The sequence below is a fragment of the Pempheris klunzingeri genome, chromosome 10 (assembly GCF_042242105.1).
Source record: "Pempheris klunzingeri isolate RE-2024b chromosome 10, fPemKlu1.hap1, whole genome shotgun sequence".
Lineage (NCBI taxonomy): Eukaryota > Metazoa > Chordata > Actinopteri > Acropomatiformes > Pempheridae > Pempheris > Pempheris klunzingeri.
In genome coordinates this window covers 6,320,556-6,329,855 of record NC_092021.1, presented here as the reverse complement: position 1 = coordinate 6,329,855, position 9,300 = coordinate 6,320,556, and the positions used below count along the sequence as shown (strand labels likewise).

General features: G+C 45.3%; 2 protein-coding genes across 2 annotated transcripts; both read left to right on the top strand.

Annotated features, from left to right (window-relative positions):
* The first annotated feature begins 303 nt into the window (after positions 1 to 303).
* LOC139208612 (uncharacterized) lies at positions 304 to 2,255 on the top strand. The gene is made up of 3 exons (XM_070838334.1): positions 304 to 433; positions 747 to 904; positions 991 to 2,255. Exons 1-3 carry the CDS (start codon positions 304 to 306, stop codon positions 1,681 to 1,683), a joined length of 981 nt encoding a protein of 326 aa, XP_070694435.1. The 3' UTR covers positions 1,684 to 2,255.
* Positions 2,256 to 3,118: 863 nt separating this feature from the next.
* On the top strand, positions 3,119 to 9,206 carry ddx18 (DEAD (Asp-Glu-Ala-Asp) box polypeptide 18). Its single transcript, XM_070838611.1, has 14 exons — positions 3,119 to 3,243; positions 3,713 to 3,886; positions 3,974 to 4,192; positions 5,485 to 5,620; positions 5,802 to 5,902; positions 6,061 to 6,260; positions 6,566 to 6,680; positions 7,083 to 7,222; positions 7,313 to 7,474; positions 7,586 to 7,738; positions 7,920 to 8,033; positions 8,209 to 8,265; positions 8,435 to 8,612; positions 8,763 to 9,206. Exons 1-14 carry the CDS (start codon positions 3,138 to 3,140, stop codon positions 8,903 to 8,905), a joined length of 1,998 nt encoding a protein of 665 aa, XP_070694712.1. The 5' UTR covers positions 3,119 to 3,137; the 3' UTR covers positions 8,906 to 9,206.
* Positions 9,207 to 9,300: the final 94 nt, after the last annotated feature.

Below are 9,300 nucleotides of genomic sequence, written 5' to 3'. Positions count from 1 at the left end.
TCCTAGTATAAAAACTATAACTGTTCTCGTCAGTGGAGCCTCCAGACCAGTAGGTGGCAGTAACCGTCCTGTGACTGTTTACTCTCTGCGCGATGGAGCAAAGCTGAAGAAGGAGTGAAGCTCAGTCTGTCAGTGTGTGTTTGCGTGTGTGTGTGTGTGTGTGTGGGAGGGGGCACCAGCCTGTGCAGACAGGTCACAGCGTGTGCTATGACTGCTCTGTGCTGTGATAGATAACAAGAGGTCCCCTCACATGCTATGACACACTTTCGAGGTCAGATCCGGGGGCCACACTGGGGCCCTACAATGGACAACATGCTGATAGACTTCTGGCGCAAACACGACTGCCTTTTTAATTCCTCGCTCGATTCTTACTACGACAAGGACCTGAAGACCAAGCTGTGGAGCGAGTTCGCGTCGTCCGTCGGAAAGCCAGGTAATCCTGCAAAAGGTGGAGGGTGGAGTGCAGGAACAGTTTGCTGCTGATGCTGCAGACAGTTTGTGGGAAAAGATAAAAAATAAAACTGAAGCAATATGCAAACACATGGGGGTAGGAGAGGTGTGAAGCTGGTTGAACTCAGTGGAAGTTTATTATTAAGGAATAAGAATTGGATGTCACAGTAAAATTACATTTAGAGCATGCACTGTAAAAGATAGATAGTTCACAACTTATTTTTTTACTACTACATTTCTGCTGTTCAGTCACAATTTTGCACGTTACGAAGCATATTGTCACCTTCTCTTTGCAGTATCTGATGTTGAGAGAAGATCGAGGTCGCTGCGGACTCAGTATGGGAGGGTGCTGTGGCATCCGGAGAAGGTCAACACTGTCCAGCAAAAGATGCTGAGGGAGAAACTGGAATTCTTGAGGCCTTACATCGTTCGCAGGCGAGTCGATTTGTACCTGGTAAGTTTGAAAGTAACGCAGAAAAGCGGCAAAGGAGAGGCTTCCCTGATTGCAGACTTGCATGTCTCTGCTCACTCTCCTCGCAGGGGGAGAAGTTTGATGATCGGGAAGAGGACGATGAAGAGGTGGAGACTGAAGGAAGTATTGACCAGGAGATGGGGAGCTCATTTGGTAGCCCACTAGATGCTGATGCAACTGGGCCAGACCTGGATGATGAACAGCAGACTGTCGCCTCCGCCCCGAACCCTGCCCCCCCGCACTGTCCAAACCCCCAGCCTCGAGTTGCAGAGGTCATGTCTCTGAGCTGTCCGCACTGTCACAGCGAGGAGGGTTCTACCGATGCACAGAGCGCACCCAGACACGACATACTCCACCAGTTCACAGAGGTCATGTTGGCGGACATGCGTCAGATTAAAGACCCCATGGTGCTCATGAGACTTCGCCGAGATATCACCGACCTGGTGTTCAAAGCGGTGGAGGAGGACGGGCAGAGGCGATGCGTTCGAGTGCCCACGCTGGGGGAGAGCGTGCAGTCACAGAGCCGCTCTGAGCCCCAGCAGGCACATTCACAGACAAACCACTCTTGGAGGCAGAGGTTTTTGAAAAGAAAGAACAAAGGGTGCGAGATTGGAAGAAGGGTGCAGAGATGGGAGGAGATGAGGTCACTGCAGCCCGTCCAGCAAGGCCACGCACCGGAGGGGACGAGTGAACGCGGCTCCGAGGTCAAAAGAGAGACAGAGACACGCATGGTTAAGATTGAGGAGATTCCATTGGCCTGAGATTTTAGTTCCAGGGTTATTTTTCCTCATTACAGTTGTCTCAGTCGTCAGTGAGTGCAGATTAGAAAGCCAGATCTGGAACAATTAGTTCAGTTATCTAAAAGCAAATGTTAACAGTAGAAAACAGACGCTAACAAGTATCAGTCATGTAAATTGCCTTCTTGGGCATTTGTAATGTATTTGCACTTAGTAGTACTTTGTAGAGGATTTCAACAGTTAACCACACTGACACCAGTTAAAGTTATGGGACTGTTATCTGGAGGACGCAAGGAAACTGAATCACAATACCAAAGTGCACATCTAACATTAGAAATGAGTGCGAAGAGACTTTTCCTGCCCTCTCAAACACAAGATGTCTAGTTTTTAATAAATCTATGCCTTTCAAAAGCACTCCAGACTGGCTTGTGGCACTTAACATCCAAAGGTTTTGGATGTCTTTCAGCCAGAAATCTCCCAGCCTTAAATGTGTAACGTTATCCAAGCTGTGAGCACAAGGCAGTGGATGCTGTGTGATCCACCTGAAACGGATAATGTGTTGATGTTCTGCTCCTATTAAAGAGAAAATATCTGTGTTTTCTTGTTTTTATGATGTCTTAGCTGAGCTGTGCCGTACTTAGGAGCTGTGAGGTCGACTGTACCTGGTGGGGAAATGGTGACCGTTGCAGAAGATCAGCAGCGTGAATTTATTTCCTCAAATGAACTCTGGAAAAACCGACTACATCAATGTGACTGACGTGTGAATCTGCGATCATACAATCTCTGTGTGCATGAAACCTTCCTTTACTAATCATGAGAAAAAGAGGCAATAAAGAATTTAGACAATCTAGACCTGCCCAGCATGCAAGAACACCCTAGTATACCCTCTAGTATCCTCAAAGCTGATGGCATGAATTCCGTTAAGATTGAATGGAATGTAAATACTTTGGCGATGGGAAGCCAAAATGTCGCCCATGTTCACCTCCCATATAAAAGGCCTAACAGCCTTAGCCTTTGCTGAAATGTCTTAAGTTACAAGTTAATTTGATGCTTAATTACTTACTTGATGCTTAGATATGAACACTTCCTTAATTCATTTGTGGGATTTCTTTATCTATTGTCATTAAATCACCAAGCTATTTCATCATATTCATAATCAGAATATTTAGGCATTAACAGGCACCACTCTAGGCAGCCAGTAACCACAGGTTTAATAATCTAACGTTAAAAAAAAAAAAACGTTGCAAATGAATCTATTTAACAAAATAATATCGTTTCATATGTATTTATCTTCTATGGCTAATAGTATTTCTCTGAGGACCCGTATGTGCCCCAAAGGCTGTATAATAATCATACAGTCAGTGATTTGCCCGTACAGTGTGCGAGGTCCTTTGCATTTCCAGTCAGGCAATGGGGGCTGGTACCTCTAAGGGTCCTGTAAGCCATACACATACACACGTGTGCTGCTCACTGCAACTATGGCGGACCTTCAGATGAAGCTTCTCCGCAAGAAAATTCAGAAAAGGAACGAGAAGAACAAACAGCGCAAATCACCGAAGACACAAGCAGAGGAAGAGGAGACCGGTATGCAGTTCAATCAAACAATACCCGGATGTTTGTTGTTTTCTCAAGTTTACTTGCTAAGCTAGCTACGTTAGCTCCTCACGGCATGATCCCTTTAGTCGGGAGCTCGTTACACCGGTTAAACGTTAAATATTATATTTGGGATTTCACTGACAAACAAAGGGCAGCACATCTTAGTTTATTACGATTGGTAATTACGTGTGTATGTCACGGTCATTTGTCAGACAATTGTCATTTATGAGCTTTAGCTAGCTAGCCCGCTAGTTAGCACTGAAGTGCATTCAGATCTCGAGTTTTCCTCTAAAATGTTACACACAACAGGAGAAAACCCAACTGAGCTAACTTTGTACTGGCAGACGTAAATGCGGAAAAACAGTTTAAACTCACAGGAAGAATGATCGGTACAGCTACCAGTTATTTCATCGGGCTGATGAGGTTAACTTGTGTTCTGTTGCCATGTGTTTGACAGGAAACTCAAACGGGCTGCAAGAGGAATGTTGTGATCAGTCACCAGCTCCTTGCAAGGCAGACAGCGATCTGAAGACGAAACAGAAGAAGCAGATTAAGGGGACCAAAACAGAGGAAACTCCTCTGAAGAAGAAAAAGAAGAAAAGAAAGCTCGCTGACACAGTTGGAACACCAGGTAACAACTGGAGGAGTTAGCCAACTGGAATTAGACAAATTAAAAATAATGTGATGATAAACTAACATGTTATTATCCTCATTCCAGCTGAGAAAAAGACCAAAACAGTGAAAGAAGCTGATGATGAGGAGGAAGAAGAAGAAGAAGAAGAGGAGGAAGAAGGAACAGCATTAGCTGATAAGGATGGAGAACAGGCTATTGACAAATCAGAGGAAGCTTCAGGTGAAGAAGTTCCGGGAGAGGAAGAGGATGGAGATGGTGATGAAGAAGAAGATGATCAACCTGAACTGCCATCAGGCCTAACAGGTATTGAAGAAATGGGGATTAAAATGAGCTATGAAAAGTTTATTAGACATGTTTAAAAAGTGCCCTGAAGTCCTTTTGGGAAGGGAGGCATGGTTGTCCGTATAAAGATGCTGCATCATTATTAATAAGAAAAGTCAGAGTTAGTGACTCTTCAGACACTGTTCAAGTCCTGCAAGACAGTAACTGCACATCTTTCAACAGCTATCACTTCATTATCGAGTCAGTTAAATAAAACCGCAAAGCAGCTGTGAATGAGAAAATACAAAGTCGTGCAGAAATTTGGAATGTCAGATGATGCGACGCAGAAGAGTATGAAAACCACAGTAATCATCAAACCATCAGTCTCTAACTTTTCAACTTTGATTCATATCAGCCACTGCTATGAAAATCAGTTAAAACACAGTTGAGCATATAGGAGGTAACTGAGTCTCAACCTGACATCCTCTCATTTTTGACTCCAGGGCTGTCTAAGTGTATGAGAGTAGGCAGCAGAGTAGTACATTCTATCTAATAAAGGATGGCACTGGTGAGAACCTTTATTTACAGGCTTGGTTAGATTTGTCCTTTGTGTTTGTAGTCATTGATTAGGCCATCAAGAGAAACAGTGGCACAACCACTAAATAAGTTATCAATCCCGCTCTCCGCTCAGCTCTGTTCTCCACACCGGGGGCCAAAGGTCATGCGAACGGTCCTGTTGGGCTTGAGTAAAGCCGATATGGAGCAATAACATAAAGGTGTTTGAATGATGGCTGTCACTTAAAGAGATCAAATGACCCAGCAGTGCTTCATATTCCACGTTTGAACAGGACCTTGTTCACACTTTACATTGAGTCATTTTGGGATACGTGGACGCACGGGTACAAGGACTGATCATTCCTGATTTTCAAAGTGCCAAAGCAGATCATAACCAGGTTACTGTAGCACTCTGTGTTCATTCATTAACCAGAAAAGGTTGTTTTTCATTTATCAAACACAAAAACTATATTTTGGTCACCTCACACACACATACAGCTGTGTTGCCTTTATGTGTTGCCCTTTCAGTGTTTCCATCATGAAACGGGTGTCAGCTAAGGCATACAGTGACTCTTGCGGTTGTCTTTGGGAGGAGTCACCAGTGACTCCTGGCAGGAGTAACTGCAAGGACACGTTGGATGGCTGACTACGTCGCCTTCTCTTGGAAAATCAAGAGATTTTCTTTACTTGCTGTTTTGTCGTGCTTCATTTCGGCTTTCCTCTTAGCGGAATCTATTTTTGGGAAAGCTTTGTGCCTATGAACTGTTGACTGATTTCAGGAGCTTTCGAGGACACGTCCTTCGCCTCTCTTGCTGAGCTGGTGAGTGACAACACACTGAAAGCAGTGAAGGAGATGGGCTTTGAACACATGACCGAGATCCAGCACAAAAGCATTCGTCCCCTGCTGGAGGGAAGGTAAGTCCCACATTCTCCTCAGTTGTAACTGATGCACCTTAACGTGTCATTACTTCTGACAATGGCTGCCATCCTTCAGAGATCAGTGAATTTCCTTCAAGATCAGTCACCTGGCACCGGAGTCATGCTGTGACTTTGTGGACACTCACACTGTGTTTCTCTTTGCTTTGCTTCTCTGTAGGGACGTTCTGGCTGCTGCCAAGACGGGAAGTGGTAAAACCTTGGCGTTCCTCATCCCATCCATAGAGCTCATCTACAAACTCAAGTTCATGCCCCGGAACGGTAATGCTGCTGTTAACTGATCCTTTCTCCCCAATGTCTTTTCGCTGTAACATTTTCTGGGCTGCTGAGGGAAGCAACACTTCTACCTAATATTTATCCACATTAAATCTGAAAGTTAGTTAAGTCAAAGCCCTTGACTGATCTCCTCCTCCCTGCAGGCACTGGGGTCGTGATTCTTTCACCCACACGCGAGTTGGCCATGCAGACCTATGGTGTGATGAAGGAGCTGATGACGCACCATGTGCACACCTACGGTCTGATCATGGGGGGCAGCAACCGCTCAGCTGAGGCCCAGAAACTGGCCAACGGTGTCAACATCCTGGTTGCCACGCCGGGCCGTCTGCTGGACCACCTCCAGGTGAGCAGAGGGGTGGGATGGGGGGGAGGGGGGTGCATGACATAAAAACATCACTGCCAACGTTCCTGGAACCGGCACGTGTACGGAGTACTTTATCAAGATGATGAAATGAAGAATTGGGACACAGATGGCGTGTGAAACGTCCTCACGCTTATAGAATTGGTGTTGGTGTCACCAATTCTTGTGTCATCAGCCACAAGATCATTGTTTTATTGATGTGTTCCTACTGTACTTGCTTTGTGTTAGATGCTGCCTTGTGTTTGATACTTGCATAAAAATATTGAATAAGAATTTGTTGCCCTCAGAATACCCCTGGCTTCATGTACAAGAACCTACAGTGTCTGATTATTGACGAGGCCGACCGCATCCTAGAGGTGGGCTTCGAGGAGGAACTGAAACAGATCATCAAACTGCTGCCAAGTACGTACCTCTTGTTGTCTGGCTTCTGTGCCCCCTTTAACTGGACCGTTGTTTGTATAGTTTTGTTAATGGTGTGCTTCAGCAGTTCAGTATTGAACTTCCATAACTTAAAGTTATGCGAGTTAGAAATTGTGTCAAAATTGATGCAGCAAAGGCAGCAGAGAGATGTTGTCTATTGGTTCATTACAAGCTCCCAAAACACTGGATCCTTCCCATAATCCAACTGGATAACACCTGTAATAACACTCTCGGGACTGCTAAATGCCCACATGTGTTTTCACAGGCTGTGATGCACTCCTCATGGTCAGTTTGAATTCTACATTTCAGCAAAAGCCCTCAAGCCTCCAGTCCATCTTGCACTCTCCAATCACTGTTTAATTTCTCTGCCTGTGTTTCCTCCAGAGAAGAGACAGACCATGCTGTTTTCAGCCACTCAGACCCGTAAGGTGGAGGACCTGGCTCGCATATCCCTGAAGAAAGAGCCCCTCTATGTCGGCGTGGACGACAACAAAGAAAAGGCCACTGTTGACGGCCTGGAGCAGGTACTGTCTGCTACATCTCCTCGGAACCGCTGTCACACGGAAGGTGGAAGGCGGCCATAAAAACACTGACACATCCGTCTTGTGTTTCAGGGTTACGTGGTGTGCCCGTCAGAGAAGCGCTTCCTGCTGCTCTTCACCTTCCTGAAGAAGAACCGTAAGAAGAAGCTGATGGTCTTCTTCTCTTCCTGCATGTCTGTGAAATTCCACTATGAGCTCCTCAACTACATCGACCTGCCCGTCATGGCCATCCATGTAAGGCGTTCACTTACCTCCTAACCTCGTGGTGTTCAGAATGATATTCCGATGCCACAGCCTCGTCCACAAAGCCCGGTGCTGTAACCAAACATCATTCTGTTCTCCCAGGGCAAGCAGAAGCAGACCAAGCGCACCACCACCTTCTTTCAGTTCTGCAACGCTGACTCGGGCATCCTGCTGTGTACCGACGTGGCGGCTCGAGGGCTGGACATCCCTGAGGTGGACTGGATCGTCCAGTACGACCCCCCAGATGACCCCAAGGTATTATTACTTTTTGACGTGATGCAACATAATAATTAATAGTGACAGCTGACTATATCTTTTAAAAAACACAGAAGATTAGATTTTCTCCTTAGAACTAGAATTTTAGTTTAGACACAGATGAGTGATGGAGTTGAGGCACACATTGGGACTCCTTTCAAGCTCGACTCTCCGTCCACAGGAGTACATCCACAGGGTGGGCAGAACAGCCAGAGGTATCAATGGCAGAGGCCACGCGCTTCTGATCCTCCGACCAGAGGAGCTCGGCTTCCTCCGCTTCCTGAAACAGGCCAAGGTAACCATCTCAAAATCTATTGCTGTAATTTAGTTTCGCAGCTCATTGGAAGTTTTAATTTGTCTTTTTAGCATCATATAATTACATAATTTTGCAGCTTTTATCACTACTAATGTTGACTGGAAGGTGCACATGTGCTATGTCTTAAATTGGACTGGCTTCATTTGATGTTTAGGTCCCATTGAGCGAGTTTGAATTCTCCTGGAGTAAAATCTCCGATATCCAGTCCCAGGTAAGACATCTCCTCCTTTACTTGGCCATTAATGCATAATAGATGCGATGAAGATGTCTTAACAGCTTCAACATATTTTTAAATATTCATCGTTCATAAGTTTTAAAAATGAAGTGCAAAGGCCAGCTGATCGCACAAGTCTCATTTGAAACTGCCTCTTGTTCCTCAGATGGAGAAGCTGATCGAGAAGAACTACTATCTCCACAAGTCTGCCCAAGAAGCCTACAAGTCCTACGTGAGGGCTTACGACTCCCACTCACTCAAGCAGATCTACAGCGTCAACACCCTGAACCTCCCCATGGTGGCGCTGTCTTTTGGCTTCAAAGTTCCTCCATATGTCGATCTGAGTATCCTTTTCAGTGATCCTGCTGTCTTGCGTGTTAATGGTCGATGTTGTGTTTTTATCATTAATTTGTTTTTCTCATCCCACGTAGAATGGTGTAGAGATGCACGATTAAAAACAGTGCTGTTTTCCTTAACCCAGCTCTTCTCCCCAGACGTCCACAGCGGTAAAGGCACAAAGCTGCAGAAGCGAGGCGGTGGAGGCGGCTTTGGATACCAGAAGTCCAACATGCACAAATCTAAAATCTTTAAGCATGTCAACAAAGGAAAGGGTGACAAGAGGCAGTTCTCCCGCTGAACCTCCTCAAGTGACTTCAGTCTCCTCCTGGACTGATTCCTCTTCTTTGTATTTGAGGAATACATGAACTTTATGCTTTGGACAGGCCTGGGTGCTACAGGGTGTAGGACACACGTGTCAGACATCATTTAGGCCCAGTTTTCCTCCGATGAATTATGTAAAAGTATTTTGTAAATGTAAACATCATTGTGGATGTTGTGTGTTGAAGAGGCCGCTGCAGACGTCCTCGTCAACCAAAATGCTCACTTTTCTAACATTTCTTCATGCCACCTAATGGGATTATTAAAGTTCTATTAATTTAGGATACAAGTTGTCTTCATTCTTATGTACACTTTGCTCATGGTAATTACTATGAAGTCAGTTGACATGCCATGAGGTGCTGACACTCATTTTTA

What these genes read in the sequence shown, in the direction of transcription:
- ddx18 (XM_070838611.1), top strand. Translation starts at nt 3,138, where the DNA reads ATGGCGGACCTTCAGATGAAGCTTCTCCGCAAGAAAATTCAGAAAAGG. An exon ending in TCTCCGATATCCAGTCCCAG is followed by an intron (nt 8,266 to 8,434) that starts GTAAGACATCTC and finishes CTTGTTCCTCAG; the next exon opens with ATGGAGAAGCTGATCGAGAA. An exon ending in TCCTCCATATGTCGATCTGA is followed by an intron (nt 8,613 to 8,762) that starts GTATCCTTTTCA and finishes TCTTCTCCCCAG; the next exon opens with ACGTCCACAGCGGTAAAGGC.
- LOC139208612 (XM_070838334.1), top strand. Translation starts at nt 304, where the DNA reads ATGGACAACATGCTGATAGACTTCTGGCGCAAACACGACTGCCTTTTT. An exon ending in GTCGTCCGTCGGAAAGCCAG is followed by an intron (nt 434 to 746) that starts GTAATCCTGCAA and finishes TTCTCTTTGCAG; the next exon opens with TATCTGATGTTGAGAGAAGA. An exon ending in GGCGAGTCGATTTGTACCTG is followed by an intron (nt 905 to 990) that starts GTAAGTTTGAAA and finishes CTCTCCTCGCAG; the next exon opens with GGGGAGAAGTTTGATGATCG.